Below are 26,238 nucleotides of genomic sequence, written 5' to 3'. Positions count from 1 at the left end.
GATCCTTAGTGAGTTCTTCAACAAGACACCTGAAACTACACCAATAGATGCAGAAGAAGACATTGAGTACAAGGTAGATGCTGTCCTTGACGTAAGAAGAAGAGGCAAAGTATGGGAATACTTCCTGTCATGGGAAGGTTATGGACCTGAAGATAATTCGTGGGCACCTTTGGCTAATATACTAGATAAAGAGATGCTACAAGAATTCCATAAGATGCATCCTCAGATACCAAGACCAGGTAGGATGTCCGGAGGATGCCCTTTGAAGGGGGGTACTGTTGCGTCCATCGGTGCTGGACAGCTTTGCCCCGTTTGCCTCACCTTGTTCACGGCTCCGCCCGCATCTCTAGGGAAAATGGCTGTCGCCGTGTCTACAAGCCGACCTCTCCGGCATCCCCGGAATGGCTATGGTGCTGTCTCCCACCATGCTCCTCCCAAGGGCCTGTTAGGTTGTGCATGCCACCCATGTCTTTATTCCAGCATTAGCGCAAACCTCAGGGGCGTTCCCCTCTACTGATGTCATGCCATCCAGATATTTAGCCTGTACTTTGTTGCTAGCTCATTGAGTTAGTAAAGGATTGGTTTCGGCCGGTTCTAAGCTACTCTGCCACTTCCATGCTGCTGCTGGAAGCTCTCTCTCTCTGCCCTTCAGGGTATTGCTAACCTGGGTACCCACTCCTTCGGGGACCCTCTGCTTTATTTCAGGTGCCTTACAGGGATCAGGTACTCGCTCCTCGAGGACCTGCTCTCCCTGCCTCGGTGCTGCTACCTAACTTCTTCAACCTGGTGGAATTGCATACCAACAGCAACCATCTAGTGAGTAATCTAACCTCAGTTTATCTCATCCACAGGAAACCACCGGAATTCCCCTATACCAATGGGGTGAGAAGGGTCCCCTCTGCTGAGGGTCCTGTGACTGCTACTTCCAGACTACCTCACTACTGCCACCTCTGGAGGTACACTACAAGCTGTTTAATAAAAGAACTAAACTTTGTGTTTGTGCGTCTGTGTTTAATCCAGTACTGTGGCGCCTCACGGGGCTCCTCCCCTTGTGCATGGTCATCTGCCACAGTACCCAAGAATCCACCCAAACACCACTTAACCATAACCCAGATTGACCAGTACCAGACCAATAGTGTTTGCAACAAATGAGGCCAAGGAAGTGGAATGCATCTTGAGGATGCCCAAACATGTACAAAGCTTGCCAATGTTGCTTGAGCTTTCAGAAGAACACCCCCTTCCTGGACACCTATGGTACAACCTCAACTTATCCAAACTGGCACTAAGCCACACGTAAAAACCAAGGTATTATTGAAGAATATATCGGATCATAGCATCAGGTTACCTCCCAGAGGGATGTTAGGTAAAGGTGAACTATCTATCTGGTGAGGGCCATGAGTGCTACAGACTTAACTTGTATGGATGAAGCTACACCAGGAGCTGTTGGAGGTGGTAACATGGAGTCTAAGAAAGTGTCACTAGACTTTGGGAACTCTCCAATATCTGAAGAATTTAAACAGCATATAGAAAGAAGAATTAATCAGGAGGTAAAAGGAGCCTTCTCCTGTCATGACCTTTATGTTGGCTGTGTCCCAGGGATAACACAAAATTACTCTCATGGATCAACTCCACTCAAGGAGCGTACACAACATGTGTCCACAGCTGATTTTCAAGATCTCAGGCAGCACCTGAAAGAATTATTAGCCTTTGAAGTCATTGAGGAATCTGATAGCCCTTATGCTTCATCTGTGGTATTGGTCAAGAAGAAAAATGGCACTTTGAAGGATAGTTGTTGACTGTCGTAAGTTGAACAACATAACAAGAAAAAACTCCTATCCCTTTCCTCGAATTGAAGAGACATTTGCTCTTCTGTGAGGCAGTAATTGGTTCTCAGTTTTGGATCTCAAGAGTGGATATTATTAAATTGAGGTGGAAGAGAAAGATAGGCCCAAAACCACATTCACACCGTTTGGGAACTGGCAATTCAAGAAAATGGAACAAGGATTATCAAATGTGCCAGCAAGTTTTCAAAGAATGATAGAGAAAGTAATGGCTGACATTAATCTACATGAAGTTGTGGCCTTCCTAGATGATCTTATAATATTCTCTGACACACTGGAGCAGCATGAGGAACAGTTACTGAGAGTGTTACAATGACTTTTGAAATGTGGGTTGAAGCTCTCACCACCTAAATGTAAATTCTTCCAGAAGTCAGTGAAGTACTTGAGTTATCATATCTCTGAGAAGGGAATACTCCCCAACAAAGACATAATTTCAGCCAATACCAAGTAGCCGCAACCTAAGAACATTTGAGAACAGCAATCTTTCCTGAAATTTGTGGGTTATTCATGAATCAATACTCACGCTTGGTGAAGCCGCTCAACAATCTGTTGGTAGGGTTGTCAAGCAGTCGAGGGGGATAAGAAAGGAGCCCGGGTTCAAAGTCAGCAGCCATTAGGTGCTCAATGGATCTCAGAATGTCAGAAAGCATTTGAAGTTATAAAGGAGAAACTCACAGTTGCTCCTGTATTTTCTTTTACAAATTGGAAGCTACCCTATGTTCTGCATATGGATGCCAGCACTACAGGGCTAGGAGCTGCACTTTACCAAGTTCAAGAAGGAAAGCTGCGTGTGATCTCATATGCTAGTCATGGACTTGCTAAAAGTGAACATAACTACCCCAATCACAAACTGGAATTCTTGGCCCTTAAATGGGCAGTCTGCAAAAAGTTTCATGATTATCTATATGGGGTGGAGTTTAAAGTAGTGACAGATAATAATCCTATGATTTATATTCTGACAACTGCTAAGCTGGATGCTACAGGTCATCGATGGTTGGCATCCCTTTCACTGTATAACTTTGACATTGCTTACAAATCTGGCAAGACTAACATAGATGCTGATGAGTTGTCCAGGAGGCCATATGACCCTGTTCAGAATGATGAGGAGTTCTTGAAATATGAGGAAAGGGTTGCCAAAATGTTATCTTGAGTGAAGATGAATCAAGAAGATATGGATATTCTCTCTAGGGTGGTATGTAAAGCGCATTCCAGAAGCATGACATGGATGTCTTGACATATGTCTCAGAAGATTTGGGAAATGGTGGCACACCCATGACACCTCATTCTACTTCCAAATCTGGGTGCAACTCTGATGCCTTGGTGGAATCCTTGCCTGCTGGAGGAGATGCTATTCCTTATGATTTTGACATTACAGACCTGTGGCCTAGACAGCCTACCCTACCTGGGTTTACCCTGAGTGATTGGAGCGTGATCCAGAGGGAGGACCCTTGTTTATCTCAGATCATAATGATCAGGACAGGAGTCAGAAGCATTCAGAAGTGAGACTATTCTTCAGAGAATGGCAAAAACTATATCTTCAAGAGGGAGTGCTCTTAATAAAAATGATGAGGAGTGGAGATCCAATACCAGAAATATGTGATCCCAAAGAAGTATCATCAGAGAGTGCTGGAAGTGGTACCTGATGAAACTGGTCACCTAGGCTGTGATTGGACCTTGGACTTAGCATGTGCATTTTTTATTGGCCAAGAATGGCACATAGAGTGGAGCAATGGGTAAAGACATGCAAAAGATGCATGCAGAGAAAAGCTAAAACAGAAAAAGCAGCTCCCTTGGTAAATATAAAAGCTTACAGTCCCATGGAATTAGTTTGCATTGATTTTCTCACCCTGGAGCCCGAAGACAAGGACTCATGAAATATCCCAGTAGTCACAGATCATTTTACTAAGTATGCTTAAGCATATCCCACTAGAGATCAAACTGCAAGAATTGTTGTTGCTGTTACCTTTTGGGAAAATGTAATCTGCCACTATTGATTTCCAAAAGGAATCCATAGTGACCAAGGAGCCAGTTTTGAATCTGAACTCATCTCTGAGCTATGTAGAATAACAGGCACCAAATCCAGAACCATTCATTAATAGAGATGAGCTTAGTTTTTCCGTGTCGGGTCGGATTTTGGTTGGGGCACTTCGTTGAAAAATGTCGTTTTTCCGCGTGTCGTTTTTCAGCGGCACAAATCGGAGAAAACGAGTTGGAAAACAAATTGGGGGGAAAAAACACCCCAACCCTTTAATTTTACTTATTTACAACCCCCTCCCCCCCCCCCCCACCATCCCGATCCCTCCCCAAGACTTACTAAAAGCCCTGGTGGTCCAATGGGGTCCCGCGAGCGATGTCTCTCTCTCGGGCCATTGGGCCTACCACGAATCAGTATTCAAAATGGCGCCGGTGCCCTTTTCCCTTACTATGTCACAGTGCCTACCAGTACCATTGGTTGGCCCCTGTCACATGGTAGGAGCAATGGACGGCCAGCACCATCTTGTGCTCCTACCATGTGACATAGTAAGGGCAAAGGCTATCGGCACCATTTTGAATAGTAGCAGCCGACGGCCCGAGTGTAGGAGATCGCTCCAGGACCTCCACTGGACCACCAGGGACTTTTGGCAAGTCTTGGGGGGGACATCTGGCTATGGCTGCAGACAATAGAGGAGTAAGTTGGTTCCAAATTAAGGGAATGAGATAGGACCAATTCATTCTGGTCATGTCGAACCAGATGAGAATGAGGCACTTGCCCAAAGCCATCGTGGTTCACCGGTGGGGGTTAATGATATAAAGACATGAACTGGTTGTGTGCTGGGTTCAATATTTGAATGGTATAATGCATTGTTGAAACTTAAGCTGAGGGATCAACCTTTGTGGAAGTGGGGTTTACCAAAGGTCAGTAAGCAAATTGGTAAGTGGGTTGAGTCTCAGGGCAGATTCAGGATTCAGCATGATTGGACCTTGGATGGATGCCCAGGGTTGCACAAATCAGAAGGTATGCACTGGTCTGATATTGGCATTGACATTTTTAACAACTTAAACTTCAGGAGGCTTTGTAGGGTGTTATAACCCATATTTAGAAAGCCAAAGTTTGGGGGACAGGTTTGACCCTCGTTTCTGGCATGTAACCTGAGCCTGAATTCATTTGAATATATTTAAACTGTTAAGTTTATTGGTAATAATGGCTTGTATGATGGTGAACAAGTATAGCTGGGGGATGCACCATGGGCAGCTTTAGGTCAGTGAGGTCACTGATCAGGTTGTAGAGTCCTCTCTTGTTGGGTTGTGATGGAAAGGCATAGGCATGTGGCAGAGGACCGCCAAAGCAGCATCAGAAGCCTTGGTGGGCTGAAGGCAGTATATAGATGAGCTGTGGCAGTATATTATCACAACTATAGGAGCCAATTTTTCAAGCATCCACTGCACACACAGAGGTAGCTCCTATGGTCATGATATTAGGGATGAGGTTTTCAAAGCATGTGCTAAGACATCATTCAGGCTTGAGTTGTTTAATGTTCAAATAATAAACTTCGGCCTTTGTCAAATTCATATGATATGTGTTCAGAGAAGTAAATGAGAGAAGTACTGAGAAGGTCACGCCTGCTCTTGTTAATAGTTACTTATGCAACTTTGTTATTGTTTATCTGTAAGATGCTAGAGCATTGTCAGGGAAATGTGAATAATAAATTGGCATGGTATGTTATAGTATGACCCATTAGGCTTGTAACTATGTTTCCTAGAGAAGACTGGTGAGCAAACTGGTCATTATGAAAGTTGAAAGAAAATTATAAACTAAGTGAGAAATTTGTAAAGCAACAGGATTCAGAGAGTCGTGGTCAGTGAGTTTCGCTCTGTGAAGGGAATGTGACCAGCAGGTTGCCGTCAGGATCAGTACTAGATACAGTCCTTATCAATGTCTTTCAAAGGGATATTAGAGAAGGGCTAGAAAGGAGAGTATGCCTGTTCACAGATAATATGAAAATAAGCAATGGGGTAGATGTGCCAGGAAGGATAGATAAAACAAAAGATGTCTAAAAAGAATTGACAGAATAGTCAAAGATTAAGCTACTATGCTTCTATCCCAAAAATGTGAAATCATGCATTTAAGTACACAAATGCAAGGGCTGAATACCATATAGGAAATGAAGAATTAGGATTAGCCAACAGGAAACATACTGGGGGGGTGGGGGCATTATTGCTTATGACTTCTTGGTAATTAGGCAAATTAGGCAGTGTGATAAAGCAGTTGGGAAAACTAATAGTAAACTTAGATGCTTAAAGAGAAGTATAATTTTTAGAGAGAGTGAAATAATATTACTTCTGTACAGGTTGCTGGTGAGACACTACCCTGAGTGCTATGCAAAGTTACAGAGGCCACATCTGTAGCTGTCCTTTCTAATCAAGCACCCCACCCTTGCTGGAAAGGTGGAAATATTGTGCTGTTGAAAATAAGTCAAGGTTGGACAAACATCAACATGAGCTGCTGAAGAGACTGGTGGGCACACTGGAGATAGGAACAGGAGAGCTGCATATAGATGTGGCTCCTTTCCAGCAAGGGTGGGGTGCTTGATTAGAAAGGACAGCTACAGTGTTTGAAAACTCACTTCTATTCAGATAAAAACATAACATTCTAAGCAAAATCCATTTTAACATTCACTGTTCACTTTTAGTGTAGACAATAAAGCAGATTATTATATGTATTTTTACCCACTAGATTTCACTTGACACAAGTAACAAAAGAGCTTAAACTTTTTGACGACAAGGTGTCACTATGCCATAGCATCCACCAGTAGTGCTACACTTCTTTACTACTAGATGTCATTATAGCATTGAATCCACAAATTGAGCTCTAATTGTTAGTGATTAGACTTCCCAGTTATGCTTGCAACACCAGTTTCTACCCAGGGTTGAATGAAAATATGTAAAAACTTTGAGAACCAGCCAAATACTTATAGAAACAAGGAGAAACATGCATTTTTCCTTGTAACTTTTTTTTCCCCTTTGTCTATAATATTATGGATTTCAGTTTTCTTCATTTTGTTTTGGCCATTTTAGGTTTATTTTTAGGGGGGATTGTATTTGTTGGTTTTTTTTTTCTTTCCGCCAGACTCTTTCCATCCTCTTCCTCCAGCTTCTTCCCACACTCCTCCCTCTTTTTCCATTCCTTTCCTCCCTCCAGTATCTTTCCTCTCCCTCTTCCCTCCATTCATCCATACTCTCTTCTGCTCCTTGCAGCCTCTCTTTCCATTCTCCTTCTCCCTCCATTCTCTTTTCAATCGCTTCTTTCATCCAAACTCTTTCTATACCCCTCCTCTGGCGTCTCTTTCAATTCCCCTACTCCCTCATCCACTACCACCTCCATCTCCCTCCCTATCTTCCATCACAACCTCCATCTCCCTCCCTTTCTCTATCAGCCTCTCTTTTATGGGGCAGGATTATATTGAGGCTCCTCCTTGCCTGTGCCAACTACAGGCAGTGACTGTACTCGTCCCAGCTGGGCCCACCATCGCATGGCGGCTGCTCTTTTCCAACTTCTGGCAGTGCTGGATATACTGTAGCACGTCAACTTCTCCAGGGCCTGAAGCAGGTACCAGATGCCAATTTTTAAGCACCTGTGCAACCTGGCATCTGGTAATTTTCCATCCCTGGTGCTTGAGGTAATGTTCAAAGAAAAGAAAAAGGGAGGAATAATTGAACTGCATAATCTTTATCAAAAAGGATCTACAAGCCCAAATGCTGGTGCACTTGTACCTGATGTAGTGTTTCCCCTTATCAGAAATCACTCACATTCATGCAATATATTTTCCACTAACAACCAGTTATTCAGTTTATCCAGTCTCATATCCTCCTCATCCTTCATTCACAATGCCCAATAATGTAGACCTCCCCCATGCAGAAAGAATGAATTCACACACTGATCATCTCCTATCTTGGTTAATGTAACCTTAATTTTCCCTTTCTTACACACAGAAAATCATCCCCCTTTTATATCAGGCTTTCTTTTCCCTTCCTGAGTCTCTCATCATTTTCATCAGTATGTGAATTAATTCTGTCTGCAATGGGGAAAAGGAAAATTCAGAGCAATTTGTTATGGAGAAAGAAAAGAACAAATATTGAGCAAGAGGATGGAGAATGCATTCTGCCCTTTTTCCTACAACTGTTTTCCACTTCCCCAGTGCTTTATTAAGTAACATAGCACAATCAAAATCTCAATTTGTGGCAAAATGCAGATGTGTGATGAAAAGATCTTATATAATTAAAAAACATTTTTGAATGACCATCATAATTTTAGCACAGGTACCAGCACATGGAACGCTGCTTTTTGTACCCTTGTGGATACTGGAGGATTATTGAATGACCCCCTATGTGCTAACAGTTATAATCATCAGTCATTCTTAGTGTATACATGTTGTGCACTTATCTGTATGTGCTGAAGTAATTGAAATTGGCATCAGGAAATGTAGCTTCAAAGAACTTTCCAGAGATGGCAGGAGATAACCATTTCTTTTTAACCTGACACTGCAATGTTTCGGAAAGATGAATACTTTCCTTCCTCAGGGGAAATGTAAATCTTCTATGACGAACAGTATAACCCACTTTTTTATTGGGAAAACCAAAGAAATTCAGAGCAGCACTGTGGTGGTGGGAGAAATGCTGGAGAACTGAACCATTATATCCAAATTGAAAAAAGTGCCACCAGCAGAAACTGGGACTACCTCAAATTTCTTTAATTATATAAGATCTTTTCATCACATGCCTGCATTTTGCCATGAAGTGAGATTTTGATTGTGGTTTCTTATATTACTGTTATACTTCTGGGTTAGCTTATATCTTGTATTATTAAGTAATATGCCATATTTTGCATACTTTAATTTCTAGTCAGTAAAAAAAAGAGCAGCAGTATATTTGTTGTATTTAGAAAATAAGAAATGTGAATAATGTAAAGATTAACTGAATAAAATGCATTTTATTTTTTTTGGATAATGTGAACCTTATCCACTGGACTTTTCAGTAATTGATCACATTATCCAACAGATCACTTTACCTGTAATATATACATGTACAGTGAAACATGCAAGCTATTTTATATTGTTTTCTTTTGTTTTTTCAAAGAGCATTTACCTGAAACCACCGCTACTATTGATTCTACCACCAAAATTTATGATGGTGATGCCACCCTTACCACTATACCACTTACTAATACTACTACTATTAATACCATCACTACAACAACAAATGCTACTACCTCCACCTCTGCTTTCATTTCTACTGCTGTTATTACTTCTAAAGATGAAACAGGTACCAGCTTCACCATTATTTATTTATTTAAATGTTTCATATACTGTCATTCCATGTGAAGTTCACAAGATCATAACAGTTTACATAAAAGCATTCATAGATAAAAATAACATACATAACTACTGTTACTCACACAAGTAAAACTACAACATAGCCAACAGAATTACTCCCTATTTTTTATCTTCTTTCTCTTCCACCTCTTCAGCAACTGACACCATCCCCACTGTAAATGCTACTACAGCCTCAAAAACTGCAACTGCCTCTACTTCTGCCGGAGTCCCCATTACTGCTAACAGTATCATAACTACCACAAGACCTACCACTACTGCTGGGACCACTACTGATGTTACTAGCACAACTAATGAAACTATGATTGACAACACCACCATCAATGCTTCTGCTACCACAGACAATACAAGTGCTGTTACATCCATCTTTGCAGACCCTTCTTCTACTGCCATCAGTGCTGCTTCTATGACAGCCAATACAATCTCCGCTATCTCCATCTCAGATGTTCCTTTTCTCACTGATTTCCTAAGTGCAACAGCCTCCAGAGCTACATCTGCCTCAATCTCGGCCATCACTGCTACTGAAGCCACCATTACTACTGATTCTATCATAAATACTACCAACTCTGCTGATACTGTTGCCATTGCTACCACTATGACTGCTGATACCACCATTGGTGCTACAACCACAACCAGTACAATTATGGCTGACTCTACTTATGCCACCACTGATGCTAATGATAATACAACTATAAGCATCAGCAGTGCTGCTCCTACTGATGTTAATGTTAGCATTACAAATGTCTACACCTCTAACACTCAGGAGCTATACTCACCATTTCCCTTTTCCGGGACTGAGTCAGAAAGACGAGGTACAATATTTTATTTTATTGCGTTCTTTTCTTAAAGGTCTTGGGAATTTTACAGTGTGTGATTTTATTTGATAGTATGTTATTACATTTAATATTATTTATTTATTTACGGGTTTTTTATATACCGGGGCACATAAGTAACATCACCTCGGTTTACATTCAAACATTAATTCAGCATATTGCTTTACATTATAACATTAAAACTGAAAGAATACAAATCCATGTAAAAACTTTGTATAATGAGAATAAATATCAGAATATGAGTGTCTGTGGGATTAAACTAGAACGCAAAGCAAAGGACTCAGTTCAAGAATAGTAGGCTTTTTAAATAAAATGTGACAATGAATTGTATGACAGTCACTTCATTGATATACATTATTATAAAGAAGTAACATCACGTTAGATATCCTAACCACAATTTTCATAGTGAATTAATTATAGGGATTTTCATTTAAAGGAAAAAGACACATGACATAACATATGACTGATCATTTTTTAGAGATGGTTGACTTCTACACATACATTTAAGCGTCCTGTAATTTCCTGATGGTAAGCATCAAACATGGTTGGTTTTCTTAGTTGTGGACAGCAGGATATACAACTGAACTTTTGGAATACTCTTTCGCCATTCTGACAATTATCACAATGAGTGCTCTTATGTAGCACATCTATCAAAAAATATTGTCTTATTACTATTATAAATCACAGTGATCACCAGTTATTATCGTCAATCCTTGGTGCAGAATTCTACAACATAGTTAACAGCAATAGCAGGCATGGCAAGTGTGCCTGGAGATCGCTCCTGCTCCATTTAGGAATTTTGGTCCCACAGTCAGGTAAGATGGGGGGGGGGGGGGGGGGGAGTGTCAATTTTTAATGTTTGGCTCACTAGAGAGAATTGGGCTTTTTACAGCAGGAAAGGGGGGCCCAGAACAAAGACTGAGACTGAGTTTATGAGCGTGAGTGTGTGTAAGAGAGAGAGACAGACTGTTTCTTATGGTTTCTAATGTGTATTGGTTATTGGAAAAATACAAATTAGGCATTAAAAAACTCAACAGAACAAGGGGTGGGAAAACACTGTAATTGTTCACACAGGGCTTCAGAAAGCTGCCATGCTGGGTCAGATCAATGCTCCCTGAAGCCCAGCAGCCTGTCTCCGACAGTGGCCAAGCCAGGTCACATGGAAGACCAGGCAGATCCTAATGAGGGGATCCATTCCCTGCTGCTCACTCCCAGACTTAAGAACTGGCAATCCCCAAGTCTACCTGGCTGATTATTGTTAGTGTACCTGTCTCCATACTTTTTAAAAATCCAGCTAACTACCAGCCTTGACTATATTCCTCGATAACCACTTCCACAGATTAATTGTGCATTGACTAAAAATATCATTTTCTCAATTTAAAATTTGCTTTAAATTTGCTAAGTTTGTTTCATGAAAGGTCCACTAGTCTTAGTACAATCAGAAAGATTAAATAACCATTCCCTATTAACTTGTCCAGTACCACTTATGATTAATAAACGTCTATCACATCCCCTCTCATTCATCTCTTCTCAAAGCTGAAAATGTTGCGCTCGTGGCTGCTCTTCGCCCTCTCTACCTCTTTGGCAACTCCCTTCGGGCCTGATGGATGGCTTGCTGCCACGACATCCCCATGCCGCTTCTCTCCGGCATCCCCGGACCGGCTCGACACTGCAGATCCCCCATGTTCCTGATGACGTAGGGTGCGCACGCGTTCCAAAATATGTACCAGCAAGAGTGCGAACCTCAGGGGCGTCCCCCTGTATTGACGTCATCCGCTTCCAACATAAAAGGTCTTCACTTACGCTTACGATTCGAGTTAGCAAGGATTGATTGCGGGGATTCATCTGGACCTGCTTCTCTCTACGCTACTCTGCCTCTTTGGACTTACCAGGGGTACCTGCTCCTCGGGGGCCTCGCTCTCTTTTCTTTATTTCAGATTGCTGACAGTAACCGGTACTCGCTCCTTGAGGGCTCATGTTCCTAAACACTCTGAAGATTCTCTCTTGCCTGGAAGCGACCGCAGATACAGACATTGTGAGTTATTATTTCAGATTACAGATAGGAACCGGTACTCGCTCCTCGAGGGCCCATGTTCCTAAACACTCTGAAGATTCTCTACTGTCTAGAAGCTATTGCAGATACAGACAATCATGAGTTGCCACCGCTCTCTCAGAGCTTTCCCTGGAACCAGGTACTCGCTCCTCGAGGGCCTAACTCTTCCCAGCTACTGAGCCTTCTTAAGAGTCTATGTGAGATTGTCATCTACTACTGGCTATGTATACAGCATACCCTGTCTACTCACTATCTATAGTCTCTCTACAGCTCAGCAACCCAGTATCTGAGGGACTTCAGTCCTGCCGGGCATATCAGCTCACTATTGCCACCTCTGGTGGTTCTACTAACCTGTCTAATAAAAGAACTATCTGTGTCTGTCTCTATACCCAAGCCTAGCCAGTGGTCCCTCTTAGGATATCCTCCTGGGGGCGCTGTCATCTGCCATCGGCCCAAGGATTCACCTATTTACTACAGTGTGCTCACTCCTCCCACTTCAGGAGCTGAGCATAACAGATTGCTCCTCTCATCTGCTTGCTTCTTCCATCAGCATAGCAGATTCTATCAGTTTGCCAACTCCTTCCCCAACAGGAGTATCCAGCAGCAGATCCTACAGAGTGCTAGCTCCCCTCTGATGTCTCCACTCATCAGACATCAGAACCATAACAGATTGCTAACTCAGCACGGAGATTATAACAGACTGCTAACTCCTCCCCTCTGGAGGAGCAAACCCTAACAGATTGCTATTCCCTAGCAGACTGCTACAGGAACCACAACAGATTGCTAACTCCTCCCCTCTAGAGGAGCAAACCATAACAGAAAAGCCCTAACCCATTTAACCTTTCTTCATAAGTATCGATCCCTTTTATCATGTTCTCTCTTCCTCTGTACCTTTTCAGATTCTGCCATATCTTTAAGTTGGGGAAACAAGAACTGCACTCAAAGTGCAGTCACCCATAGGTTTATACAGATGCATTATGATATTCTCAGTTTTATTCTCAACTTCTTTCTGAATAATTGCTAACATTCTATTTGCGTTTTTGATCACTGCTTCTTACTGAGCAAAAGATTTCATCTGGCACAAGCTCCTTTGAGCGGTAGCTCCTAATGTGTAACCCAGCAGTGCTTACATACAGTTAGGATTGTTTTTCTCTGTGTGCATCACTTCTCCATATTAAATTTTATCTGCCATTTAAATGCCCAATTCATCAGTCTTGCAATGTTCTTCTGCAATTCCTCACAGTCTGCTTGTGTTTTAACCACTTTCAATAATTCTATGCCATCTGCAAATTTGGTCGCCTCAGTCATTGCTCCCCTATCCATATCATTAATGAATTTGTTAAACAAGATGAGTCTTTGTACAGATTCCTGGAGAATTCCATTTATTAACTCTGTCCTTTGGGAAAACTGATCATTTATTCCTACTTTGTATCCTGTCCTTCAACCATTGACCAGTCCACAATAGGACTCTTCCTTCTATCTCATGACTTTTAAATTTACTGAGTTTTTCATGAGTGGCTTTATTGAATGCCTGCTGAAAATCCTGATGCACTAATGTTGACCAGTTCACCTTTTCCGCATGTTTATTTCCTTCCATCTTCAAAGAATTCTAACAGATTTTAACAAATAGAAGTCTTCCTTACTATTCATTTCCTAGCATCATCATCATCATCTTCCCTCTTCCTCCCTGGCATCATCACCTTCCCTCTCTCTTCACTCCTCTCCCCCACTGACATCATCATCAATTTTCCTTTTACCCCACACCCTGGCATCACGTTACCTCAACCTCACTTCGTGGCAACATTATCACCTTCCCTCTCCTTCCACTTTTCTTCCCCACCCCGTTGAATCATCATCACCTTCCCTTCCCTCTTCCTCTGCATTCTATGGTACATTCATCTGGCCTTTTCCTCACTCTACCTCCAATCCCTGAACAGCAAAGTTCTGGGAGCAGGCTTATGAAGTGTTGCTTCTTCCTCTGTCAGCTTCCCTCTGCAACCTAGGCCAGCAGGTCTCACAAGCCTACAGAACCCGGTGCAGTTTCTGTTGCACAGGAGAGCCAGCAGAGGGGAATCCAGGAGCAGCTGCCAATAAGTGCTGCTCTCTGATGCCACTTGCTGGCAGGAGGACATTCTGGCACACCTGCACTCTAGTCACGGCACACTGCTCTATCATATCCCCTCTCAGCCGTCTATTCTCCAAGCTGAACATCCCTAACCTCTATTCTTTCCTCATAGGGAAGCCATTCCATCCGCTTTATCATTTTGGTCACCTTTGCCTTTATCTTCTTCAGTGCAACTATATATTTTTTGAGATGCAGAGAACAGATTTGCACACAATTCTCAAGGTCTCACCATGGAACGATACAGAGGCATTATGACATTCTCTGCTTTATTCACCATTCCCTTCCTAGTAATTGCTAACAAGGGTAAGACTGCCTGTCCAGTTGACTGCATGTTTTGGAAAGCATAAAGGCAGAAGGTGTGAGACATTTTCTGGTGTACAAGGACAGAGCTCCTGTAATCCGTTACTAGTTCATTCGAGTGCTTGTGCAGACTACAGGTAGATTGGATAGGAATCCCAAGGCTTACAGTATGCATTGTAAATTTGTAACCCACCTTTAGTAAGAAGACAATGACACTATCTAATTATCACTTGAGACACTGAAGGATTGCCAGTTGGGTGCTGTCTGTTTAAGAGCTGTTAACATTCTGCAGTGCTGTAGTCAGTTTGGGGAATGTGCAGGCAGATCACTGTTTCCTCAACAGGACAGAGAAATTTCCCTGCTCTGCCCTGAAAGTAGAGAAATTATCTGTTTATAATTAAGGATCCATGTTGTGAAGAACTTAGAGACATTTGATTTGCCGGAGACTGAGGGTTCCCTTGGCTGGAGGCTGCTGAAATGAGAGTTCAGCCCTTAGCAGCAGAAGAAACACTGATGTCATCTCCCGCCCTTCAGCATTCAAACGGCACCACAGTAGGGCACAAGCTGGGACTTTGAATTCAGTGCAAAGATTGTGTAAAGATTGGAGTTAGCTGCTGATTTAATACCAGTTTGATATCTTTGAGCAGGATTTCATGGCTAAGCCTCTACAGTAGAAATCCACAACAAATAGGGAGCTGAGTACTGCACTTCAAACATACATTAAACAAAGAGAGGAAGTGCAGGGATTTTGATGAGTCCCAATGACAACTTTGACGTTGAAATATTTTAAACTTTTATTGGCGGCAACTCCATTGCTTCACAGAGACACAATATTTAGACGGGGTCCCCCGACACGGACCCGTGTTTCGCCACACGCGGCTGCATCAGTGTGCTGAAGTTGAAGAATTCCGCTGTAAATTACGTCCCTCCCGATGCAGCCGCGTGTGGCGAAACACGGGTCCGTGTCGGGGGACCCCGTCTAAATATTGTGTCTCTGTGAAGCAATGGAGTTGCCGCCAATAAAAGTTTAAAATATTTCAACGTCAAAGTTGTCATTGGGACTCATCAAAATCCCTGCACTTCCTCTCTTTGTTTAAGCCTCTACAGTATTCATATGTTTGTGGACTGAGCAGATTGATCATGTTTGCTAATCATTCAGTAAAGTTTAATGCTGTTACATGCTAATGAGATGTGTAGTTTCATTATTGGTGCTGGGCTATCAGTTGAACTGCAGATTTCTAAAGCCTTAACTTCACATAGTCTGAAGTTGCTTAACCCTGGAGTAATAACCTACAACAAGAAATCCATATCACATATATATTGCAAGGTTACACATTTGTTTTGCACTGGAACAGCTACTTGTGAAGCGGAAGCAGGTCTGTCTGTTGAGGATATCAAGGTTATAGGTTGGTAGAGTTCGAGATTTACATTCATCCGGGAGCAGGGGAGACATTAAAGTTCAATGCGTAACTTATGCCTATTTTGCTGTCTCTTAGGGTTTTATGTAGCCCAGTGGAAAAGGGGTGCATCTTGGTTACGGCCAATCCTTTGTATATTGGGCGCATAAGCAAGCTCTCAGTCATTCCTACAGTGAACATCTTGGCTATGGCTGCAGACAACAGAGGGGTATGTTGGTTCCAAATTAAGGGAATGAGATAGGACCAATTCATTCCGGTCATGTCGAAGCAGATGAGAATGAGGCACTTGCCCGAAGCCATTGTGGTTCACCAGTGGGGGGTAATGATTTAAAGACATGGACTGGTCATGATGAACATGATGCTGGGTACAATATTTGGATGTTATAATGCATTTTTTAAAAATTAAGCTGAGTGATCAACCTTTGTGGAAGTGAGGTGTACCAAAGGTCAGTAAGCAAATTGGTAAGTGGGTTGAGTCTCAGGGCGGATTCAGGATTCAGCATGATTGGACCTTGGATGGATGCCCAGGGTTGCACAGATCAGCAGGTATGCACTTGACTGATATTGGCATTGACATTTTTAACAACTTAAACTTCAGGAGGATTTGGAGGGTGTTATAACTCATATTTAGAAAGGCTCAGTTTGCGGGACAAGCTTGACCCTCTTTGTGGCATGTAACCTGAGCCTTGATTCATTTGAATGTATTTAAACTGTTAAATTTATGGGTAATAATGGCTTGTATGATGGTGAACAAGTGTAGCTGGGAAGCAACATGTTGCGATCCCGGGTCGGCCCCGGGATCGCCGCCTACCTGACCGCGGCTCCGGCGCTACCTCGTGTCCCCCAGGCCTCCGGGGACCCCCATGGCCGCAGCCCCGACGTCGGGCAGCCTCTCCCGGGCCTGCAGGGCCCTCTGCTGCTTCCTGTCCGCCTCGCCGGAGCAGCCGGCGTCCTTCGGCGTCTGGCCCCGCCCCCAGACGCGCGCGCGTCTCTGCCTATAATTTAAAGGGGCCAGCGCGGGAAATTCAATTGAGAGCCTCCGGTGACGTCAGACGCTGCAGGGCTACTTAAGCCCTGCAGTTGCTTCTCTCCAGTGCCTTGCAACGAGGTTCCCAGGTATTTCCTGCTTCCAGTTGCTGCGTTCTCCTGTCCTCTTGTTCTTCGTGCTTCCTGATCCCGGATTGGCTTACGACGTTCCCTGGCTCTCGACTCTGGACTGGCTTACGACGACTCTCTGGCTTCTGACCCCGGACCGGCTTACGTTGACTCTCTGGCTTCTGACCCCGGACCGGCTTACGTTGACTCTTCGGCTCTTGACCTCGGACTGGCTTTCGGTGATCCTTTGGTTTCTGACTCTGGACTGGCGAGCAACAACTCTTCGGCACTTGGACTTCATCAGACCCGGCCCTCGCGGGCCCTCCTAAGTCCCAGCGGCCGGGTTCCTACGGGCTCCTCCTGGGGGGACTCCGGCTTCCAGGGTGAATCTCCTAAGTCCCAGCGGCCGACCTCCTACGAGCTCCTCTCGGGGGAGGATCGGCTTCCAGGGCGAAGGTCCTCGCAACACTTTGCCAGCACCACCATCACCTCCTTCCTCGCCAGAGCTCTTGGTCGCATAGGGCTCCCAGAGTTCCACCCTCAGCCAGCCACCAGTCTGTCTTTGCCGCCTCCCGGTCGGGCTCGCTGCTGCGATCACCTACAGCAGCTCTTCCTCTGGCTCCGATCGGCCCAAGGGTCCACGCTTCCAACACAACATGGGCAGCTTTAGGTCAGTGATGTCACTGATCAGGTTGAAGAGTCCTCTGCTGTTGGGACATGATGGAAAGGCCTCGGCTTGATGCAGAGGACCGCCAAAGCAGCTTCAGAAGCCTTGGTGGGCTAAAGGCAATATATTGATGGGCTGTGGCAGTATATTATCACAATCATAGGAGCCAACTTTTTAAGCACCCACTGCACACAAAGAGATAGCTACTATGGTCATGATGTTAGAGATGGGGTTTTCAAAGCGCATGCTATGACATCGTTCAGAGGAGTAAATGAGAGGAGTGCTGAGAAGGTCACGCCTCTCTTGTTCATAGTTATTTATGCAACTTTGTTATTGTTTATCTGAAAAATGCTAGAGCATTGTCAGGGAAATGTGAATAAGAATTTGGCATGGTATGGTATAGTATGGTCTGTTTGGATCTGTTAGGCCTGTAACTATGTTTCATAGAGAAGACTGATGAGCAAACATGTCATCGTGAACGTTGAAAGAAAATTAGAAACTAAGTGAGAACTTAGTAGAGCAATAGGATTCAGAGAGTCTTGGTCAGTGGGTTTCACTCTAATGATGGGAATGTGACCAGCAGGATGCCATCGGGATCAGTACTAGATACAGTTCTTATCAATGTCTTTCTAAGTGATATTAGAGAAGGGCTAGAAAGGAGAGTATGCCTGTCTATTATGAACCCTCCTGTAGCGGTGCTATGGGAGGCTCCTTACCTCTTCCTAGAGGCTGCTCCGAAGCCGGGGTCTCACCTGCGAACTATCCAGGATTTGCTCCAGGGCTTGGGAGGTCTCAGTGTTCTTGGGGCCTGCCTGAGGCTGCTTGTGTTTGCATGGACTTCATGGTTTGGGCCACGCCCTTCTCCCTAGGGGCTGGCCCGCAGCAGTCCTCCATAGTTATAGTACCAGTTAGGTGTGGGCCTTCCAAACTTCTCCCAGGGAGTCGCCTGTCTGCAGCCCTATAAAAGGACTTCAACTTCCAGTCAGCCTGGCCTTGCATCGGAGTTACTTCAGTCCTGGAGGCTCCTGCCTGCCAGTGCTCAGACAGATCCTTGATGTTCTTTGTAGAGCTCCTCATCTCGTCTGCTTCATGCCATGTCTTTGTGCCATGTCTTCGTGCCTGAGGTCCCCATCCAGGTCTCCTGATGTTTCGCTTCCTAGTGTTCCAGCCCTTCTTGATATTTTGTTCTTCAGTGCTCCTGAGCCATCTGTTCTGCCGGCCGTGGATCTCCGGGTGATGCTTCTTTGTCTGTGGAGATGCCGGCAGTGGACTGGTGTCCTGTGCTCCTGAGCCGTCCTGTCCTGCCAGCCTTTATGGAGCTCCGGATGACATCAGCTCCATCGTCGAAATTCTGCCTCGGCTGGATTCTTCCCTGCGCTTGTCCCGCTCTCCTCATGGTCCGTGACCAGCCTCTTAGGGCTGTGTAGGGCGCGTAGTGGGACAGGGTGGTCCGCGACCAGCCCATTGGGTCCGCCCGTGTAGGTGGGCTGAGTAGGGCGCCCTGAGAGACAGTGCCAATGTCTACTTTCCCAGCTTCTTGTCTCGTCTGGACTTCAAGTTCCTCGTCTTATCCCTGATGCCGTTGCATCAGCCTTGGTGTCATGTCTTCACTTCAGCGTCTCGTCTTAGATGCCATCGCATCAGTCCTTCGTTTATGATGTCTTTGTGTCAAGGCCTCCATCTGCCCTCATCCTCAGGCCGGCCTGCTGCTCCATGCCGATCCAAGAGGCAGGTCCGAAAGGGCTTGGAACGGTCGGAGGACCGTTCCCCTACCAACATCATCTTGTTGTTGGCGCTGGGAACTTGCAGGCCTTGCAGAGGGTAAGACCGCACTGGGACACGCCGTCAACCTTCGGTTCGGTCCTGGATTCGTCTGGGGTAGGGTCGAGGCCCAAGGGCACACTAAACCCAACCCCCAACACTGTCTGCAGATAATATGAATGGGGAAGATGTGCCAGGAAGGATAGATAAAACAAAAGATGACAAAAAAAATGGCAGAATACTCAAATATTTAGTTACTATGCGTCTATCCCAAAAATGTGAACTCATGCATTTAAGGTGCATAAATGTAAGAGCTCAATACCATTTTGGAGATGAAGAATTTGGAGTCACAAACAGGAAAGATACCAGGAGTGGTCATTATCGATTATGACTTCATGGTTATCACTCAGTTTGATAAAGCAGTTGGGAAAACTAATAGTAAACCTATAGTAAACTAATAGTAAAGAGAAGTATCATTTTTAGAGAGAGTGAAATAATATTACTTCTGTACAGGTTGCTGGTGAGACTTTACCCTGAGTGCTATGCAAAGTTACAGAGGCCACATCTGTTGTGCTGCGATGGAAGAGAGCACCAGGAGGCGCTCTCCAGCGAAGGATGAAATGTGTGCCCTTGCAATGAAATGTCCTTACCCTGAACCTCGACTGGACCTGCACGCTTCCTTGAGACCACCAAGCAATGGTGGTCTCTGAATGGTCCTCTGACCATTCCAAGCTCTTACGGACTGCAGCTAGGGAGTGGTGGGAAGCAGCAGGCTGGACAGAGGACAAGGCAGATGAAGGCATCGGATGTGGCAATGCAGACGAAGACATCAGACATGGCAATGCAGATGAAGACATCGGACGTTGCAGGGCAGACAAAGACTCAGGACTTTGCAGGGTAGACGAAGACTCAAGGCATGGCAAGGTACGGACAGGCAAGGCATGGCACGACAAGGCATGACAAGGCAAGACTAAAACCAATGGTTAAAAGTCCAGAACCTCCAGGCAAACAATGTCCATACTGGCGCCCTACTCAGCCCAGCTGGGCTGAGTTGCGGACTGCACAAGAAGGCATCAGAGCCACGGAAATCCAAGGACAGGAACGAGCAGGCAACCCGGTCCCTCAGGCGCCCTACACAGTCGAGCCGGATTGGTCGTGGACCACACTGCAGGACAGGACCCGTCCAGAGAAGGACACATCAGGCAAGAACATCAAGGCAAGGCAGACATCAAGGTTATGGACATCAAGGCAGACTGACGATGGAAGAGATGACTCCTCGGTGCCATGTGATGGAAAGGCCCACCAGCGCCCTACACACCCCAGCCGGGGTGGTCGCGGAACACTGGGCCACTACACGCCCTACCAGCCCAGCCGGGCTGGTCATGGACCACGAGTGACGGGTCAGGCGGAGCTGAAGAAATCTGGAACAGACGGACATCTAGACATCAGGAACAGATGGACAACTGGACATCAAGGAAATGCAGAGACCAAGGCTGGAATGGAGACATCACGAAGACAAGAGACCAGGAATGTAGAACATCAAAGAAGTCAGGAACAAGGAATGGGATCCCAAGACAAGGATGCCAGGCAGGAGCTAGAAACAGAGATCCTCAGGAGACCAGCTCCAGAAAGGAAGTTGCTCCTTGCGAAGGCGAGGAAGGACTGATGACAGAAGCCTTTTGTAGGCTGAAGCAGGAAACACCCAGGAAGGAGCTTGCAGGTGGGGCCAGAGGGACCACTCCCTCCTGGCCCTTTAACTCCGGAGGAGAGACGCGGGCCTGCCCCTAGTAGGGCAGGAACAGGAAGTCTGCAGGACCCTAGACAGCGGCCCTGCAGACGCTGACGTCAAGGAGGAAGCAGGAGCTGAAGCAGGAGCTGGGCCTCACAGGCCCCGACGCTGAAGCGGCAGCATCTTGTTGCTTAGGAGAAGGTCAAGGGGTGGCTCCTGCCTGAGACCCCGGGGACTGCGGCCTCCGGGCCGCATCAAAGAAAATGATGTCTGCGGCCTCTGGGCAGTGGTGCAGGCCGAAGTCTGCGGCTCCCTGCCGCAACGAAGAAAACAGGCACAGCCTCGAGCAGCCGCAGGGGCAGCAAGATGGCGGCCACAGGACCGTGAAGGAAGGACCAGAGCGGCTCCATGCTGTGAGGAAGATCCCCGGCACGGCTTCTGCCATGCTGGCACGATGGCGGCCTCCTGCCACTACAGGAATTTGCGGCAAGACGACATCGGGGGACGACCCAGGCTGGCTGAAGAGAAGGTTAGAGCCTGGCATCTGGTAATTTTCCATCCCTGCTGCTTGAGGTAATGTTCAAAGAAAAGAAAAAGGGAGGAAAATTGAACTGCACAATCTTTATCAAAAAGAATCTACAAGCCCAAATGCTGGTGCACTTGTACCTGATGTAGTGTTTCCCCTTATCAGAAATCACTCACATCCATGCAATATATTTTCCACTAACAACCAGTTATTCAGTTTATCCAGTCTCATATCCTCCTCATCCTTCATTCACAATGCCCAATAATGTAGACCTCCCCCATGAAGAGAGAATGAATTCACACACTGATCATCTCCTATCTTGGTTAATGTAACCTTAATTTTTCCTTTCTTACACATAGAAAATCATCCCCCTTTTATATCAGGCTTTCTTTTCCCTTCCTGAGTCTCTCATCATTTTCATCAGTATGTGAATTAATTCTGACTGTAATGGGGAAAAAGAAAATTCAGAGCAATTTTTATGGAGAAAGAAAAGATCAAATATTGAGAAAGAATATGGAGAATGCATTCTGCCCTTTTTCCTACAACTGTTTTCCACTTCCCCAGTGCTTTATTAAGTAACATACGTAGCACAATCAAAATCTCAATTTGTGACAAAATGCAGATGTGTGATGAAAAGATCTTATATAATTAAAAAACATTTTTGAATGACCATCATAATTTTAGCACAGGTACCAGCACATGGAACGCTGCTTTTTGTACCCTTGTGGAGACTGGAGGATTATTGAATGACCCCCTAATTGCTAACAGTTATAATCATCAGTCATTCTTAGTGTATTGAACCATGTGCGATCAAATTAAAAAAGAAACTAAAAACATTTCTGTTCAACCATGTCTACCCAGAATAGCTCTTCCCTTCCTCTCCTCAGTCCGCTCCCCCTCAGGAGACCGCCCTCTTCCTTATATTAAGGAGATAATTACTCTGTAAATTGTTATTCTCTTGTTATGACTTCTTGTTTTTTAATCTATCCTTCCATTCTGCCTCTGGTTTACCCCCCGCCCAGTTTTATATTTTCCCTGTTGAAATGTATTTTCCAAGCCTTCAGTTAATATGTGAACCGGTATGATGTCCCCACTAATACCGGTATATAAAAGTTTCTAAATAAATTAAAAAAAAAATAAATAATAAATATACATGTTGTGCCCTTATCTGTATGTGCTGAAGTAATTGAAATTGGCATCAGGAAATGTAGCTTCAAAGAACTTTCCAGAGATGGCAGGAGATAACCATTTCTTTTTAACCTGACACTGCAACGTTTCGGAAGGATGAATACTTTCCTTCCTCAGGGGAAATGTAAATATTCTATGAAGAACAGTATAACCCACTTTTTTATTGGGAAAACCAAAGAAATTCAGAGCAGCACTGCTGTGGTGGGAGAAATGCTGGAGAACAGAAATGCTGGAGAACTGAAGCAATATATCCAATTTGAAAAAAGTGCCACCAGCAGAAACTGGGACTACCTCAAATTTCTTTAATTATATAAGATCTTTTCATCACACGCCTGCATTTTGCCATGAAGTGAGATTTTGATTGTGGTTTCTTATATTACTGTTATACTTCTGGGTTAGCTTATATCTTGTATTATTAAGTAATATGCCATATTTTGCATACTTTAATTTCTAGTCAGTAAAAAAAGAGCAGCAGTATATTTGTTGTATTTAAAAAATAAGAAATGTGAATAATGTAAAGATTAACTGAATAAAATGCATTTGATTTTTTTTGGATAATGTGAACCTTATCCACTGGACTTTTCAGTAATTGATCACATTATCCAACAAATTACTTTACCTGTAATATATACATGTACAGTAAAACATGCAAGCTATTTTATATTGTTTTCTTTTGTTTTTTCAAAAGAAACCACCGCTACCAATAATTCTACCACGAAAATTTATGATGGTGATGCCACCCTTACCATTATACCACTTACTAATACTGCTACTAATACCATCACTACAACAACAAATGCTACTACTTCCATCCCTGCTTTCAATTCTACTGCTGTTATCACTTCTAAAGATGAAACAGGTATCAGCTTCACCATTATTTATTTATTTATTTAAATGTTTCATATACCGTCATTCCACGTGAAGTTCACAAGATCATAACGGTTTACATAAAAGCATTCATAGATAAAAATAACATACTCCCACACACATGACTACTAGCATAGCCACCTGAATTATTATTTTTTATCTTCTTTCTCTGCCATCTCTTCAGCAACTGATACCATCCCCACTGCAAATGCTACTACAGCCTCAAAAACTGCAACTGCCTCTACTTCTGCCGGAGTCCCCATTACTGCTAACAGTATCATACCTACCACAAGACCTACAATTACTGCTGGGACCACTACTGATGTTACTAGCACAACTAATGAAACTATGATTGACTACACCACCATCATTGCTGCTGCTACCAAAGACAATACAAGTGCTGTTACATCCATCTTTGTAGACCCTTCTTCTACTGCCATTAATGCTGCTTCTATGACAGCCAATACAATCTCTGCTATCTCCATCTCAGATGTTCCTTCTCTCACTGATATCCTAAGTGCAACAGCCTCCAGAGCTACAACTGCCTCATTCTCGGCCATCACTGCTACTGAAGCCACCATTACTACTGATTCTATCATAAATACTACCAACTCTGCTGATACTGTTGCCATTGCTACCACTATGACTGCTGATACCACCATTGGTGCTACAACCACAACCAGTACAATTATGGCTGCCTCTACTTATGCCACCACTGATGGTAATGACAATACAACTATTAGCATCAATAGTGCTGCTCCTACTGATGTTAATGTTAGGATTACAAATGTCTACAACTCTAACACTCAGGAGCTATACTCACCATTTCCCTCTTCTGGGGCTGAGTCAGAAAGACGAGGTACAATATTTTATTTTATTGCGTTCTTTTCTTAAAGGTCTTGGGAATTTTACAGTGTGTGATTTTATTTGATAGTATGTTATTACATTTAATAAAATGTGACAATGAATTGTATGACATTCACTTCATTGATATACATTATTATAAAGAAGTAATACCATCACCTCATATCCTAACCACAAAACGACCTTGCCTAGTAAATTAATGATAGGAATTTTTTTTTAACTCATCCCATTTCATTTAAAGGGAAAAGACACATAACATAACATATGACTGATCAGTTTTTACATACATATAAGCATCCTGTAGTTTCCTGATGGTAAGCACCAAACTTGGGAAAACTGATCATATATTCCTACTTTGTTTCCTGTCTTTCAACCAGTGACCAGTCCTTAATAGGACTCTGCCTTCTACCTCATGACTTATTAATTTACTGAGGATTTTTTCTTGAGGGATTTTATTGAATACATGCTAAAAATCTGGATGCACTATAGCATTAGGTTCACCTTTATCCGCATGTTTATTTCCTTCCACCTTCAAAGAAATCTAACAGATTTTAACAAATAGAAGTATTCCTTACCATTTATGTTGTCTCTTTCTCATCATTTCTTGTTTTTATTTCTGCTTTCATTTTTTACTTTTCTTTTTTCTCTAATTCATTTCCCTTGAAGAGCCCTCCAATTACCCTTTGGTATTATTCTGCCTTTCTCCTCCCTTTTTTCTCCTATCTTTTTCACTTCATATCTTCTGCTTCAACCTAATAGTATCTTAGCCCAATTTAATGGAATCAATTCCTTATTGTGACTTTATTGCTTCATAATTCAATTTGTTTGTTCCAGGTTCTTTCAAGGTTAATGTTCAAGGTTCAATGTATAGCCTACAGGCAAGTTTTACGTTCTTTGTAAACCGGTTTGATTTGTATCTAATGCAGGAAGATCGGTATATAAAAACCAAAAATAAATAAATAAATAAATTAAGCCACACCATAGGAGGAGGCATGAGAGTGGACCCTGAGGACAAGGGAAATGGAAGGCTGTTGGTGGCAAGGGTTAAGAATGGAATTGGCTGCATTATATGGATGTTGGCAGAGGAATGGGGAAGGAGGTGGAAGGGATGGAGGCCAAAGGAATGGAAGGCTAGGAGAGAAGGAAATGGAACACTAGGTGAAAGCTGATAGATGTGACAAAAGCTTGGGAGGCATGGGAAGAGATGGTAATTAAGAGAAAATAGATGGAACCTGAAAGGAGAAAGAAGGACAAAAATGAAGGAGAAAAACAGAACTTGGGTCCTTGATGGTGGGCTAGCAGCAATGGTCAGTAGTAGTGGCACTAAAATCTTGGTGCCCGCCCCCTCTGATCATGTACAGAATTTATGTGCCCAGAAGATGGATACAGCCGATCACACCCTGGAAAAATTAGAGGGAATATTTCTGGTACATGTTGTTTACCTCAAGGTAAAGCCTTACTGCAGCACAGTGAATAACCCCCCTTGGGCTACTGAATCTAGACAAATGAACTGCAGATCTAATATAGTTCCTTAAATTTAGGTTAGTTTTAGGCCAATATATATAGGACTCTATGTTCAACTGAAAATGACCCAGAATATAGAC

The 26,238-nt window shown here is 43.7% G+C and overlaps 1 protein-coding gene across 1 annotated transcript in view; it reads left to right on the top strand.

Annotated features, from left to right (window-relative positions):
* The window catches only part of LOC115085177 (mucin-5AC-like), an 85,213-nt gene that overhangs the window by 8,484 nt on the left and 50,491 nt on the right, over positions 1–26,238 (top strand). Inside the window, exons 2-5 of the mRNA XM_029590880.1 lie at positions 8,955–9,140; positions 9,346–10,020; positions 23,592–23,762; positions 23,955–24,629. Of these exons, the coding sequence (XP_029446740.1) occupies positions 8,955–9,140; positions 9,346–10,020; positions 23,592–23,762; positions 23,955–24,629 (1,707 nt within the window). The remainder of the gene's footprint in view (positions 1–8,954; positions 9,141–9,345; positions 10,021–23,591; positions 23,763–23,954; positions 24,630–26,238) is intronic.

Source organism: Rhinatrema bivittatum, chromosome 2 (assembly GCF_901001135.1).
Source record: "Rhinatrema bivittatum chromosome 2, aRhiBiv1.1, whole genome shotgun sequence".
Lineage (NCBI taxonomy): Eukaryota > Metazoa > Chordata > Amphibia > Gymnophiona > Rhinatrematidae > Rhinatrema > Rhinatrema bivittatum.
This window is presented reverse-complemented; position numbering and strand designations above follow the sequence as displayed.